This window comes from Alexandromys fortis, unplaced genomic scaffold, assembly GCF_014885135.2.
Source record: "Alexandromys fortis isolate MF-2015 unplaced genomic scaffold, M_Fortis_MF-2015_v1.1 scaffold_16, whole genome shotgun sequence".
Classification (NCBI taxonomy): domain Eukaryota; kingdom Metazoa; phylum Chordata; class Mammalia; order Rodentia; family Cricetidae; genus Alexandromys; species Alexandromys fortis.
The window spans coordinates 235,522-252,214 of NW_026067893.1; the positions used below are offsets into that span (position 1 = coordinate 235,522).

Here is a 16,693-nt window from a genome sequence, read left to right on the forward strand (position 1 = left end):
GGGGGGGGGGGGGGAGGAAGTTAGACAGGCATAAAAGACATAAGCGGAGCCAAAACCAGTCCACACATATCTCAGAGGGGATTAGGAAAGGATGCCCAATCCTTGAGACAGTCTCTGATCCCGGGAATGATACATTTATTCTCCCCCCACCCCTATGGTAGGAAAAGTTGTGAAATCAGACAGCGAAAACAAGAGCCCTGAGAGGATGGAACCATGAGTGAGTTAGGTTTAGAGCAGTGTTCTCAACCTTCCCAATGCTGCAGCCCTTTAATACAGTCCCTCGCGTTGTGATAACCCCCAACCATAAAACTATTTTTGTTGTTATTTCATAACTGCAGTTATTTTGTAGAGGAAGAAGGGGATGCCCCAGTTGTGTGATCCTAGAAAATCACTTTACCTCTCCGAGCTTACTTTCCTTCCTTACTTGGAAAAAAAACTTTTTGGGGTTTTTTTTCTTTGAGACAGCATTTCTCTGTGTAGCCTTCACTGTCCTGGAACTCACTCTGTAGATCAGGTTGGCCTCGAACTCACAGAGATCAACCTGTCTCTGCCTCCTGACTGCTGGAATGAAAGGCCTGTGACACCACACCTGGCCTCCAGCTTGGAATTTGAACCCTCATCAATGACAGCTCCCAGGTCTACTTCACAGGACGGGAGTGATGATCAAAGGTAAGAAAAATAGACTGGATGTGGTGGCATATGCCCACAATTCCAGCAGCTGTTAGGCTGAAGCAAGAGCATCTCGAGTCTGAGGCCAGCAAGAGCCACCTGGGATACAGAATAAAACTCTGCCTAAATAAATAAATGGGGGGGGGGGTGATGGACCACCATGAAAAACTGTGGCTACAGGGACAGGGAGATGACATAGCAGGTAACACAAGCCTGGCGATCTCAATCAAATCCTCAGAACCCCCTTTAAAAAGACGTACACAGTGGCACACACCTATAATTCCTGTACTCCTACTGCAAGATTGAGAGTCAAAAACAAGAGATTTGGCAGAAGTTCATGGGCCAGGTAGGCTAAAATATACAGTGCAAAACAAATAAGAGGCCCTGCCTCAAAAACATGGCAGGAGATTAAGATTATCCTCTCTTCCGTGAACTTCCAGGACACGCTGTGACAGGTTCTCTCTCCCTCTCTTTCTCTCTCACACACACAAACACACATAAAATGAAATACGAAAGCATGAAAACTGTGGGTCTGCTTTCCAAGCTTGCATTTCCTGTCTGTTTATACATTCAGAGCCATGGGCAAATAGCCTTTTAACTCAATCTTGACTTCTCTAATCCAAGCTCTGGATACTGTAAGGAAAGATGACTGATTACACGGAGGTGAGGGATGTTAAATCCCAAAGCTCTCAAAAATGTCACATCACAGGTATCAATCTCCTTTCTCACAAGAAAATGTGCTCTGAACAACTCTCCGGTCACTTAACTTCATTGCAGAAATTACAACTATTCTTCCCACAAAGGAGGATAGTACTAGGCAGGCATTCCCATGGAGGAAAAATAAATCTTTAAAATAAATTCAGAAAGATACAATAGGTAGGCTATTCCTACACTGCTGATACCTGAAATTCAGAAAGCATAAATGGGGGTTTAGATACAAGATCAGTCAAAGGCAACCAATGACACTTCTTTAAAAATTGGTAAGTCTAAAGAGTCTGTTAGAAAGTACCCAGCACTCCACTGAAACACTCAGATGCTGAATTCAGTTTTTCCCAGCACCCATTCATTTTGTGAGAAACTGTAAACACAGGATGAGAAGTTTCTGCAATGCTGTTGACCAAAAACAGCTGCAGGAACGCATGAATGGGAGGATCCATTTGCATGAAAAAATATCTCAATATTCTTACTCAATGTTCCTATGCATCTGTGTACACAGTGCTGGCAGCATGACCACCCAAAAGCTACCTTTAGGGGAGGGGGCTTAAGGGAGATAATTTCATCCATAAAGTACTTACCTTATAAATATGAGGACTAACATTCAATCCCCAGTTCCCATCATTTAAAAAGCCAGTAAAGGACAGACATGGTGGTTCATGCATTTAATACCACCACTGAGGAGATGGAGGAGGCAGGTAGATCTCTGCGCATTTGAAGCCAGCAAATTCCAGGACAGCTAGGGCCATATAGAGAGACGTTGTGGAAAGAAGAAAGAGAGAGAGAAAGAGAGGGAGGGAAAGGAAGGGATGGGAAGGAAGGAAAAGAAAGACAACAACAATGGCAAATACTTTTAATCCCAGTGCTAGGGAGGCAGAGACAAAAGGATTACCAGGGTTCTCTGGCAAGTCAGTCTACCCTACTGAGTTCCAAACTAATGAGTAAGATACCCTGTTCCAAAAACCAAGGTGGATGATGCCAGACGAATGGCACCCAAGGTTGACCTGACTATATGTATACACACACACACACACACACACACACAGTCACACAAAGAGAATGTTTTAAATGAGGCCAGACTGCAGTGGCACACACCTTTAATTCCAGCACTCAGAAGGCAGAGGCAGGCAGATCTATGTGAGTTCAACGCTAGCCTGGTTTACACAGTAAGTTCCAGGACAGGTTCCAAAGCTACAGGGAAATCCCGTCTCGAAAAAACTACCTAGTATCACCTCTGAGTGGCCTGAGAGATGGGACTGGCAACAGGTGCACACAGAATAAGTTTTAATTCCTCAGCTACGCTTTGCCTCATTTAAATTTTCACAAGAGAGCAGCACTATCTAAAACCCTAAAATTAGTTGGAATGGCTCCTATTACACTGTAAGTCACAACTGTACACTCGATTCAGTGTTTAATGTCCCGTGTAGAGTAGCACACTGATGTCCTGAATAGCTAGAGGTGCTGAGAACAGCAGTTATGACAATACAAAAGGAGACTCAGACATGAAGGCACGGACTCCAGACTCAGAACCAGGTGTGCTGGTATAATTTGTCTCTTGAGCCTCAGTCTTCATCTCTAAGGATGCAGAAGAGTAAATCACAGGATTCATGCAACTGGGAAGATGAACAAAAAACAATGGTCAAAAATGTCTTGGTAATTTGGTTTGATTTGATTTGGGATTGTTTTGTTTGTTTTTTTGTTTTTCAAGACAGGGCTTTTCTGAGTAGCCCTGGAACTCAATGTAGAAGTTGTCCTGGTCCACCTACCTACCCACAACCCCCAGTGCTGGGATGAAAGGTGTGTGCCACCTCCAGCAGCTAAATAAGAGAATTTTAATTATATTTCTCATTGCTGTTATCAAATACCTGACGAAAGCAACTTAAGATAGGAGGGTTGCTTGGTGGTTTGTTGTTGTTGGTTGATTGGCTGTTCTTAGAGTTTGTTGTTGTTTGCGTATTTGTTTTAAAAAAAAAAGGGGGGGTCACACATAACCCAAGTTGGTCTCAAACCTGGGGGTCTTACAATAGTCCAAATTAGTTTCAAAGTTGCTGTGTAACCGAGAATGACACTGAATTTCCAGTGCTCATGCCTCCACTTCCTCAGTGGGGGTTTACAGATGTGTGCCACCACATCCGGTTTTATTTGGTGCTGGGGATTGAGCCCAGAGCTCTGTGTATGCAAGGCAAGCACGCTGACTGAGGTACATCCTCAGCCCAAGGAAGGGTCCATTGTGGTTCAGAGTTCAGTAGTGCATCAGTGGGTAAGTCGTGGTGGCAGAAGAGGCAGCTAACCACAATGCATTGTAGTCAGGGAGCAGAGGAAGAGGAATACTGTTACTAAGATCACTTTCTGCCACCCATGGCATGGTACCACCCTGCGTGGGCTGGTCTTTCACCTCCGTTATTCTAGCCTAGAAACCTCCTTATAGACATTCCTAGAGATTTAGCTCTAGATGATTCTACATCCTCACAGGCTGCTTTAAAAGGAAGATAACTAGCTGGGCAATGGTGGCGCATGCCTTTAATCCCAGCACTCGGGAGGCAGAGGCAGGCTGATTTCTGGGAGTTCAAGGCCAGCCTGGTCTACAAGAGCTAGTTCCGGGACAGGCACCAAAGCTACAGAGAAACCCTGTCTCGAAAAACCAAAAATAAATAAATAAATAAATAAATAAATAAATAAATAAATGGAAGATAACCTAGGCTGTCAAGATGGCTCTGTGGATAAAGGCACTAGTCACCAAACCTGATAACTAAGTTCAATTACCAGGACCCACAGAGTAGAAAAGAACTTCCCTAAGTTGTCCTTTGGCTTCCACATAGGGTGCACACATACACACATACTAATAATAATGATGATATTAATTAATAAATATGTGTGGGTTGATTTCTTAGAAAGAATAAGCCCATTGTCCACCCTCTCCTTCCCTCAGGGCTAAAATGGTGCCTAGTGAAACTATGCTTTCACTATTTGTTTTTTTATCTTAGGAAGGTACTTAGTGTGCACAGGTCCACCAAGGTTTACTTATCAGTACCTAATGAGCAAGGACTTGACTCACCATGAGCCCCTCAAACCCTATCTCCTTGGCAATCATTCCTGAAATGTTTTTAAACCAAAAAAAAAATAATAATAATAATAATAATAATAATAATAATAATAATGAGCAAGAACACCAAACACCACACTATAAAACTGTAGTAGGGAGAGGGCCCCCTTGTTTGTCCCAGCCGCCCGGCTAGTTTACACCCGAAATAATCACACAGAAACTGTATTATTTAAAACACTGCTTGGCCATTAGCTCTAACTCTTATTGGCTAACTCTTACATATTAGTTTAACCCATCTCCATTAATCTGACAGTAACCCAAGAGATGTGCTTCAACAGTATCCAGAGACTCACCCCTCACTCCATTAACACATTTGAGGACATCCAGCTTTTCCTTCATGAATTGGCATTTTGCTATCTGTTGTGGAGAATTAAGCTTTGGAGTTTTGTTTGCTTGTTTGTTGTTTTGTTTTGTTTGGGTTTTCCATGTGTTTGAGACAGGCTCTCACTATGTAGCACTGACTGTCCTACAACTCACTACGTAGATCAAGCTGGCCTCAGGTTTACAGAGATCTACCTGCCTTTCTCTGCCTCCAAAGGCTAAGATTAAAAAGCTGTGACCACTAAGCCCAGCTTTGTTTTCTGTTTGTTTGTTTGTTCCCCCTAATTGGACACTACTGATGAGAAGACATCTGGGGTAAATACCTAGGGCCAGTGCACTCCATCCCAGGCAATGGTTAGTGGTTTAGGGGATAAGTATGTGGTGGAATAACTGGTGGTTACTAATTATTATATATCACAGGGTTTGGCATCATCCATAAAGCTCCATCATACTGGCCTCCTCCTCTTCAGAGAAATTACAGAATTGACTGTTTAGAAACATTTCCTCTGAGTTAGCATACATTTTCCTTGTCTTAATTGGATCCAGCCTCGCCGCCCGTGAGCAAAAAGTCATCCTTCAAATACGAGGTCCCAGTCACTGTGTCTGGAAGAATCACTGCCCAGCTTTTCTGCTCAGACTCATTCTAGCAGTGACAAGAAAATTATGAAGATCCCATCCTAGGTTACCCTTGATCTGCCCAAAAGAGAGATGAGGTTGGCTTAAAGCAACTCCTTCAACTAACAGCCTCAGAATCAGGGACAACTATTTGCACTGAACATTTGGTCGAATGCAAATATTTATTTCTGTGAAAACAACGAAAACAAACCACTTCCAACTCAGGGGGAAGGGTGAGTTTGCCAAACATTTTTCACAGTTAAGACAAACATTTGGAAAACATTTCCCGATTGGCCCTCTACCCTTATGTAATCTTGCTTTGCCATGGTGAAGCATTTACTAATTTATCATCTACCGTGCTGTGAGATGGCGTCTTTGTCTCTGTGTGTGTAGACCAAAGGGCAGCTCAGGTGCCATCCACTTTGTTTTTCTGTTGCTGTTTTTTTTTTGTTTTGTTTTTTGTTTTTTTTTTTGTTTGTTTGTTTGTTTTTTGAGACAGGGTTTCTCTGCGGCTTTGGAGCCTGTCCTGGAACTAGCTCTGTAGACCAGGCTGGTCTCGAACTCACAGAGATCTGCCTGCCTCTGCCTCCCGAGTGCTGGGATTAAAGGCGTGCGCCACCATCGCCCGGCTTCTGTTGCTGTTTTTAAGACATGATCTCAGTATATATAACCCTGGCTGGCCTAGAACTCTCTATGTAGAATAGGCTAGCCACCAACTCATAGAGATCTGCCTGCCTCTGCATCCCAAATGCTGGGATTAAAGGTGTGCACTACCATGCCTAGTCTGTTCACCTTGGTTTGGTTTGTTTTGTTTTGTTTTTGAGACAGGTTTATAGTGGAATATTATTTGTGTTTTAATAAATAAAGCTTGCCTGAAGATCAGAGGACAAAGCAGCCATTCTAGTTGCCCTACAAGCCAGGAAGTGGTGGCATGCACCTTTAATCCCAGGAACCGGCAGACAGATCTCTGTTAGTTCAAGGCCACAATGGGCTACACAAGATTGAATTTGTCTAAAAGAGAAACAGAGCACAAAGCACCTTGGATCACAGGCCTTTAATCCCAGCACTGGGGAGGTGGAGACAGGGGCCATATGCCTGGGCAGAGAGAGGGGAAAGAGACAGGAACTCAGAGGAGTATGGAGTGTAGACTCTTCAGGATTTGTGGAGACAGGATCTTGCCCAGTGGCTTGCTGCTTTGCTTTTCTGATCTTCAACTTGAACCCCTATATCTGTCTCTGGGTTTTTATTATTCATGTTACACAGGGTTAAGGTAGGCTGGCTAGCCAGTGAGCCCAAAACCTGCCTGTCTCTGCTCCACTAGCACTACCCAACTAGCTTTTCACCATTTTTTACATGGGTTCTTGGATAGGAGTCCCGGTCCTCATCTTGCACAGCAAGCTATCCCCCCACCCCAACACCTACCTCCTTTAGGGACTCTACTCCCCAGTTTTCCTTCCCACAACAGAGGCACAGCACCATAATTGACTCTGGAAATTATTTTGACCAACAAGGACATTTGCAAGCACACCCTCCTGGATACCACATATACACACCATGAATGCAGGCCTCTGTGCATCTACCCACAACACACAAGTCAGGGATAAGGAAGACACTGAAGTAACCCATGCCAATCAAGTCGACAACCCAATTCTTCATGCTCACTCCACTCCCTGCTATTCCTTCTCACAGATGTTGCTTGGATGGCCTAATGAGCTTGTTCTGGGCACAGGAACTGACAGCACTAAGACAAAACAGAACATATTTCAGCATCAACCCTTGAGAGCTGCTTTTCCTAGCCACTTGCTGACCCTTCTTGATGTGGGATTCCCCTCTGTAAGCTGTGAATACCACTGATTAATAAAGAAGCTACTTTGGGCCTACTGCAGTGCAGAATAAGGCAAGGTGGGAATTTCAAGCAGATAGAGGAGGGGAGAGTAGGCAGAGTCAGGGAGCCGCCGTGCAGCCGCCAGAGGAGACAGATGCCTGGAGCCTTGCAGGGAAACCACAAGACTCATGATAAAATATAAACGGACAAGCAGCCTCTGCCTACAGATTGGCACGCCATCCATGTAAAACCTGAGAAAGCTTGGGAAGGAATTCTAGACACAAAAGAACAGAGTTAAGCACGGCATCTTGGTAGCTGGCATTTTTTTTTTCAGATGGGCTCTGTTTGTTGGCAGCGAGCAGGGGTGCCGCAGCTCCTTTAAGAGAGCTCTTCCTGACTCAGCATTGGTAGCAAAAACTGTGCAGCTCCTTTAAGAAGGCTTCCTGGTCCGTACTAGTTGCATGAACAGCTCTGGCTCTTTCAGGAGGCTGAGCACTTAAATGGGGTTTGTGAGCAGCATATTACAAACTGCTTATTGGCATGACATGTTTTTTGAGGCAGGGTTTCTCTAGTCCCAACTGTCCTGGAACTTATTCTGTAGATCAGGCTGGCCTTAAACTCTGAGATCCACCTGTCTCTACATCCAGAGTGCTGGGATTAAAGGTATTCACCACCACCACCACCCAGCTGACCTTTTACATCTTAATCTTCTTTCTTTTCTCAGTCTAGTCTGTTGAGAAGTAAAAACCCTTCAAACTGCTTTGCTCCATTTTTACCCTCATTTTAGATCATTTTTTTAAGTCCATATAAGGTTTTTTTCCTTCTGTCCTTGCATAGTGGTCTGAATGAGAATGGCCCCCATAGGGCTCATATATTTGAATGCTTGGTCCCTGGTTAGTGGACTGCTTAGGAAAGATTAGGAGATGTGGCCTTGTTGAAAAAGGTGTGTCCCTGGAGGTGTACTTTGAGGTTTCAAAAGTCCATGACTAGGCCCAGTCTCTCTGACTGCTGTTTGTGGATAAAACAAAAGCTCTTGCCAGACATAGTGGCACACGCCTCCCAGAACTCGGGAGGTAGTCAGGTGGATCTCTATGAGGATGAGGCCAGCCTGGTCTACATAGTGAGTTCCAGGCTAGACAGAGCTATGAAGTGAGACCCTGCCTTAATTTTAAAAACAAAAAACAAAAAACCTCTTAGCTCTTCAGTGCCTACCTGCTGCCATGACGGTCACTGACTCACCCTCCGAGACTGTAATCGAGTCACCATTAAATGCTTTTATAAACTGCCTTAGTCACCGTGTCAGTTCACAGCAATAGGACCGTAACTAAGACACCTTACTGTGGAGGCCCAAAAAATGTGAGCCTATCTCCACCTTGCCTGAAGGTCAGAGAGTTTAAAGTTGCTCAATTGTTAACAGTGGTGGTGCACACCTTTAATCCAGGCAGATCTTCGTGAGTTCGAGGTCAGCCTGGTCTACAGAGTGAGTCCCAGGACAGGTTCCTATCTCGAAAAACCAAAAAAAAAATAAAATAAAATAAAAAAATAAAAAAAATAGACTGTATCAATATGTACTTATATTAGAAATTTGAAGAAAGAACATGGGGTCAGGCATGGCATAGTAAACTGCGCACTTGGGACACTGAGGAGAGAGGATCACGAGTCAGAGGTCAGCAGAGCTACACAGTAAGATATTATCACAATAATGAAAATGAGCTAAAAAACCTTTAATGGAACATGGAGTTCTGTATGTGTTTATATGATACTCTCCATTTAAATCAGGAAGGCAGTTGCTCAATTTAGGTAAATTTCCCAACAAGAAATGAAGAGGGTTGGGGAACATGGTGAACTGAGAGAGCCCCAAGCTCTACATATCTACCTGGATGCAGGACAGCCCACTCTCTCCTTTGTCTCCCTTTCAGTACCGTGTGGAAGCCCACAACTTAATCCCAACAGAACTCCAGAAAGCTCTACCTCCCTTTTCAGTCTAGAACAACCAGCACTTCCACAAGGCCTTGTCCATCCCCAACCAAAGGATTTTCCTACTTTGCTTTTGGTGGTTTCTATCTGAAAGAACTGATCTTTTGTTTTTGATTTGGTTTTTACTACTGTTTGCTTGTCTGAGATAGGCTTTCTCTGTGTAGCCCTGGAACTCTCCATGAAGGCAAGTCCTGGAGTTAAAGACATGTACTACCACTGATCCTGATGAAGGCTCTACACCCTAGAAAACCAGCGGGGTTTTTTTTTTTTTTTTCCAGATTCAAGCCCATCTCTCAAGCGAAACTTGGGTTTTGTTTTTGTTTTTTGAGACGGAATCTCCCTCAGTAATGTAGGCTGGTCTCCAATTCATGGCAATGCTCTTACAGACATGAGCTTCACCTAGTACAATTTTTTTTAAGATTTATTTACTTATTATGTATACAACATTCTTCCTCTTCCTCCATGTGTGACTGCATGCCAGAGGAGGGCACCAGATCTCATTACAGATGGTTGTGAGCCCCCATTATGTGGTTGCTGGGAATTGAACTCAGGTCCTCTGGAAGAGCAGCCATCTCTCCAGCCCCACCTAGTACAATTTTAAATTTATCTTTAAATTACAAATATGTCCTTCTGGACATTGTCCAGGTCTAAACACAACAGAGTCCATATGCTGTCTACTCAGCTGCAGAGTTGGCACCCTTAATCAGCTTCAATTCTTTTGGGGAAAGAAACCATCCAGTTCTGCTCATATCTAGTTTTCTAGTTTAAAGAGCCTAAAAAGGAGCCAGGTAATGGTGGCACACGTCTTTTATCCCAGCACTCGGGAGGCAGAGGCAGGCAGATCTCTGTGAGTTCTAGGCCAGCCTGGTCTACAGAGCTAGTCCCAGGACAGCTAGGACTATTGCACAAAGAAACTCTGTCTCAAAAAAAAAAAAAAAAAAGAGAGAGAGAGAGAGACTAGAGGGTTGAGATGTATCACAGTAGTATAGTACATGTTTAAGCACAAGGCCCTGAGTTCAATCCCAAGCACAACCAAAATAAAAGTAAACCACATGCTCAAATTGTCTTTTTGTGTGTGTGTGTCTGAGACAGTCTCACAATGAAGCTGGTCTGAAACTTACTACATAGACCAAGCTGGCCTAACTAAGAGATCCGCCTGCCTCTAACTCCAGAGTGCTGAGATTAAAGTCATGCACACTACCACCCCTGACCCAACTGTCTCTTTTAACCCATCTCTAATTATATTTATCCAAGGGTGATATTCAAAGCAACACTTCTGCCAAGGATCCTTAAAGTATTCATTGAAAAATGAATGTAAACACCAATGTTATCTTGTAAGTGTTCAGAAGATAATTCAAGAATGGTTTCTTAAAAATGAGAATGGAAATAGGATTCAATCAGGAAGTAACTGCTTTCTTTTTTAAAAAGTAGCTTGATTTATGCAAATAGAAGATGTCCTCTTGTGTCTCTAATTTAATGATAATTAAAGAAACAACACTGTCTTCATTTTCTAAAAATAAATCTCAACCATAGCACTCTTTTATTAGGTACATCTAAATGTTATAACCATGTATGGTGGCTCACACCTGTAATTTCAGCACTTGAAAGGCTGAGGCAGGAGGACTGCTGTAAGTCTGAGGCCAGCCTGGGCTACACAGGGTATAGGCAAATCTGTCAAAAAAAAAAAAAAGTCTAAGTATTATGTTTTACCTTAAGCCACAAATTTATTGGCAACAAATATTAACTTTAAATATTGCCTACAGGCCTAGATGGTTTCATAATGTTGACAGTCCCCAAGCATGGGTTGAGAGTTAAACAATGCTTGGAAAAGGCAAATGTGGTCAAGTGTAGAATCCATTTCTAACAGCCACTTGGGCTTCCATAAAGCCTGCAATGCAGGCCCAAAGGCCATCATTTGGCTAGCTACTTACTACAAGAGCTCTAGCTTTTGAAGATATAACTTATGCAAGAATTAGTTTGGGCACTGAAAGATTACGATCTTTTATAGCTTAGAATCTGACAAGTAGCAACTAAACAACTGAAAGATGAGTCTTGTGTGCCTTTATCTGACGCTTATTAAAACAGGCAGCTAGATGAAGCACAATCATCATTTGAAAATTTTCTGTTGGAAAGTCGGGCCTTTTGAATGTTGCTTTTGGATTCCCTATTTCTATGTACTGAGAAGGAAACTACATGAACAGGCAGTTTCATTTAACAGCTTAACAGTATTGTGTTTAATAGGCCAGGCTGCTTTCACACACGCCAGCTGCCAGGCTAAAAGCTGTCACTCTTCTGCATCATCAGATTGAAGAAAGAAGCTTTGGGTAGAAGAACTGTGCCTCCTCAGAAGTGTGGTGACTACAAGCTTCAGAAATACCCAGACTTCTGACAACTTAGCCCAACCATGTTTCAGCTCCAGCATCAGGAACTAACAACGCACAGGGAAAGCAGGCTTCCAAGAAGCCATAGAATGCCAAGCCTATCAAAGGCAAAGCCCACTTCTCCCAGCTCTAGGTGTTGGCTCATTCCCTCCTGCTAGCCTCCCTGGCTCTTTCAGCCCCAAGGTTCACCTTCTCCTGGGTCCCTAATCTTGATCATCAGGCAGATACAGGCAAGAAGTCATAGCCTTATCTATGAAAAGTTTCTTGTACATTCTGGTTTTCAGAAATTGTGACAAATTGCTGAGTCATGATGTTCCAGCACTTGCTAGGAACTCAAAAGAAAGAATAAATGTTCAATAAAGATCAAATCAAGGTCTTTATCGATCAGACAGGGCTATGACCACCTGCCTGGGAAGAAAGGAAAGGTAATACCTTGCAAATTTTCCTCTCACCAGTACTGTTCAGATCTAGACTGGGAAAGAGAACTTTTACTGCAATAATAAACCAAAAAGAAACACACAAAAGGCATTCTGCAAACACTCTCACCCTCTACCAGTATTTCAACAGGAGCTAGCCTGCCAATTTTCTGAGATTCTGAAATGTAAATAGATACAAAAGACTTGGTCTGGGTTCCTCTTTCATTAAATGCGTAATCACTTAGCTCATTTTCATAAACTGGCATGAATTCTGTCTCAATTTATTTCTTTGTTACTTAACCATTCCTTAGGAAAGTTAAAGTTCTTAAGAGAAATCAAAACCAATTTAATACTTTCTCACACTATCAGGAAACATAAACAAGTCACACAACATAATTCAGTAGGTTTAGCATTTTGCACTTAGATCTCCATATTTTGTTATTTCAAAATAATTATCATAAAGGTGAAACTTAGAGGCAGTCAGTTCTCTGTCAGTCACTTAGCAGGGATATACAGTGAGCCTGTGTCTCAAAGAAAGAAAGAAAGAAAGAAAGGAGGGAGGGAGGGAGGGAGGGAGGGAGGGAGGGAGGGAGGGAGGGAGGGAGGGAAAGAAGAAGAAAAGGAGGATGAAGAGGAAAAAGAAGAAAAAAGAGAAAAGAAGCAAGTTCATTTGTTTGTTTGGTGGGTGGGTTGGTTGGTCTCACTGGTGTAGTCCTGGCTGGCTTAGAACCCTTCATGTACACCAGGAAGGCCTCAAACTCAGAGACCAGGCATGTACAACCATGCCCAGTTTATTCCATGCCAGGGATCAAACCCAGGGCTTGGCGCATGCATGCTAGGCAAACACTACATACATAGACTTATACATATACGTATAAATGTAGCCTTTCTTTTTCTTTTATTTTTCTCTTCCTTTCTGCATCCTCTAACTCCTTCCCTCCCTTTCTTTCCTCTCTTCCTTCCTTTTTTGTGAATGGCAAGATAGTGCTAGGGAACAAATCAACATCTTTTGCATGCTAGGCAAGAATTCTACATCTTGAAACATTCATTTCTGAATATAGAGATACTACAGTACTTGGAGAATTACTAAATTCAATATGACTTTAAGTAGAAAACTTAAGAAAACGTGTTTATTTCTAGACTCCTTCATGTTAATTAGGATAAGCTCACAACTTTAATAAAGTACCAGTCTTTATTGACTAGAAGCACTTAAAATTTTAGATTATCTTTAGACATAGCGGGGGAGAATTAAATACAAATTTTAGAATGAAGCATCCATGTACATGATTAATTTATCACTCACATGTCAATCTGTTTTCTTGCAGGCAAAGCCCTCTCATTTGCAAGGCATTCTTAAGAGCTGTTTCTCACCAGGAGATGTCTATTGAACTCTCACAGGAAAACCAAAAGACTTTAAAAGGAAAAAGGCAAAGGGCACATTCTTGAGCACTTCTAATCACAGTAATTCAGTCCCAATGGGAGTCCACCATTCCACAAACACTTTCCGTCCATAGCCTTCTGCCCTAAGACCCCAGAAAATTCTATATTCTAGTCCAACACACAAAAATACCAGTCAGTAAATTCATTTCAGTCAAAGCACTGGGAATAATAGCTGGGGAGGAGGGTGTCAGTGCTGAGGGAACAATAAGCAAATCCTTAAGAGAGCTGACTCCCTGAACAACAGGAAGAATCAGTGGAATATGCAAAGTCTCCATGACCATCATACCCAGCAATTCCCCAAGAAATAATTTCAGAATTAATAGAGAGTCGATTATCAAAATAATCAAAATAACTTCAGAATCAATTTGCCCAACCCGTCCTGAGATGTACCATCCTATCCCACCATGAGGTGGCAGGGGAGTTCTCTCTACCTCTAGGCCAAGTGTAGAGCCTCCAGCCCACACCTAGCTCTACTTCACTAAAAATTTCAAGTTAGTGGAGGTGAGGAAACAAAACAAAACCAAAAGTCTAGGGTCTTAAACCCCAAAGTAATAGTGACAATAGCCCCCCCTAAAAGTTGAGTGAAGGGCAGCAGAGGAGAGACCTGCATATTTGAAACTCTACTCAGCTTTTAGAGCATTGCTTCCTTTGGGGACTTCCAAAACAAGCCTTCCAGGTGGCTGCATAGACTGACAAGTGACCTGAAAGTACAACATGAAGGCCAAGATGAGTTGCTGAAACCTCGCCCAAGGAGGGTTGTAAATTACTGGCCACAAACCATGTACAGAGCCAGAAGGTGATGGAATGGGCTGGATAAACACGGGGCGTTTTATTGCTGGCCAGAAAGTCTTCCTTCATTCATCAAAATGGGTGAATGAAAATATTAGTAAGTAGGGATGGCATTTTCATGGGCTGCATACTGAGAATCCATCTAAAGGGAAAAAAAAAATCTTACAGCTTGCCCTGGATATTAGACCTAATACAGTCTCCTCTCATGAAAAGGGAAAAAAAAAATTCCCCTTCTTACCAAAAGGTTGCACACCAGAGTTCAAATCTCAGCAAGTGAGATATTAAATAAGTCCCAAGTTTTCCTAAATATGTATATTTACTTTCATGCAACACAAACCTTTTAGGACATCTAAGTTTCTGACCCCACACACACTTTTTCAACTCAAGAAAGGGTCAAAATACATAGTAACAGGTATTACTAAGGATCTTACCCACTCACTCTACTTGGATGACATTTCTAACTGTTAAATGCCGAAGATTTAGTAAGATGCATACAAAGCGCATCTAAACAGCAGCACCCTTACCTTTAACTGAGCCAAAACAAAACAATTACCTAATGCAGGATGAGGTGGTTATTAACAATTCACCCTGAAATTTTTTTATTATTTTCCCAGTGATTTTTAAAGCCACCCTTTTATTAGTCTATAAACTGGCTAATTTCTCAACATCTTACTTTGCCTTTAAAAGGCTTTCTTCCACATGACGACGGGATTTCCCTAAGAAATTTTCCCAGAGGATGATTCCCACCAATAGCCTTTATCAACTCAGCCTGCGCAAAGACTTGGTTTCTGCTAATTCCAAACAACACACACACACACACACACACACACACACACGCTGGGGGGTGGGGGTAGTTCACACTCTCAAAAAAAAAAAATCCCGGACCAACTCGAGAGGCTATTTTATTGGCACGTTTTCTTTTCTCTCTTCCCTGAAAGAATGCTTTTCCAACTGACCTTTCGACAGCTGCGGAGATCCCAAGATCTCTAGGTTCTGCTGGAAACTAGAGGATATTTTAGCATCTTAACTCGTGCCTGCAATCGTCTGTGCCCCAATCCTAATCTTCTGAGCTCAAAGGCAGAAGCCCCCCAACATTTGCAGACAGACCTCCGAACTGTATGGCGAGCACTAACTCACCGCGAGCATCCTTGCACGCCCGCTGCCCACCGACACCCGCAGCCCGGCCCGCGGCGAATGCGCCATGCGCGCACGGGACCACTCGAGCTTACCTTCCCGGGCTTTCAGCAACACCGTATTGGCCACGATGTTTTCCAGCTCCATTGACAGTCGGCAATCAGTAAGGGAGCCGGTCGGCGTAGCTGTCAGCGCCTGAGGTGATGCCGGTGCCGTTGCTCAGGCAGAAGCCGCTAACGCCAGAACCGGGAGCAAGCAGCCCGCCTTGCTACCGCATTATTCTTGCTCGGAGCCCGCGGAGTTTCCCCCTCTGCACTGAGGAGCCGCCGCCGCCACCGCTTCTTCCTCCCTCTGTGTCCCCCCTCCCCCCTCCCTCAACACTCTCCCCCCCACCCCCCACCCTCTGCGCGTCTCTGTCACTCCATTCTCCTCCCCTCCGACTCCCGCGGATGCTTTAATGCCTCGGATGCTTCAGCCTCTCCTCGTTCCCCTCCCGGGGGTGTGGTACTCTAGGCTCGAGCGGCCGGACCGCGCAGGCGCCTGCTCAGAGGCACCGCCCACCGCGCGCTCTGGGCGCGGGACGGCCGGGAGTTGTAGTCCGGGGCTGGACGAGGCGGGACGCTTCTGAGTTGGGGTATGGGGCGGAGTGCAGCGGATGTGGCACTGAACCCAGGCAGCCCAGCCTTGCCGGCAGGAGAGTCAGAAACGACTCTGCCGAAGCAGAGCGGAAAGTCCCTTTCCTGTCCCGCCAAGATCCCAGGAAGCATAGAGCACAAGCCCCGGCGGCGGGACGCTGGTGTGGGAGACCCGGGCGAAGGCGCGCCCCTGAGGTTCCGCGCCGCCCGCCTTCTGCCGCTCACACGCGCCAGGTCGCTGACAAAGGTGCACTTTGTTTCCGGGCAGGAAGGGGTTCGGCAGCCCGGGCGACCGGCGGTGGCCCATCTCCGGCCACGTAGTCTGAGCGCCCCCTGGCGGCGGCGCGTCCAGGCGAACCGAAACGCAGGCGCCCGGGATTCCCGGGATCCCCGCGTTCGGAATAGCTTTGCGGGGCGAGCAACTCCACGATTCTCTTTATGTTCATGTTACTAAAAACACATAAGGAACCGTCTGAAGCGGCTGTGGGAGCGTTAATGAGTAACAAGCCAGGCCAGCGCTAGCCGGCATGGAAAAGCACTCAAATTCCAAGGCTGTTTATCTTGGAGCACTTAGCTCTTTACACTTTAAGAACGTCAGACTCCAGATGTGGTCCCAGCTCCTCTTCACCCAGAGGTCCCCCAGTCCTGGGAAACTGGCTCTCCGGTCACCTGGG

General features: G+C 44.3%; 1 protein-coding gene across 3 annotated transcripts in view; it reads right to left on the minus strand.

The window, feature by feature from the left end:
* Nucleotides 1-15,739, minus strand: part of Grk5 (G protein-coupled receptor kinase 5) — a 200,544-nt gene extending 184,805 nt beyond the window's left edge. For all 3 annotated transcript variants that reach the window (XM_050148699.1, XM_050148688.1, XM_050148695.1), the window contains exon 1: nt 15,480-15,739. In XM_050148699.1, coding sequence (XP_050004656.1) covers nt 15,480-15,531 — 52 coding nt within the window. In that variant the 5' untranslated portion in view covers nt 15,532-15,739. The remainder of the gene's footprint in view (nt 1-15,479) is intronic.
* Nucleotides 15,740-16,693: the final 954 nt, after the last annotated feature.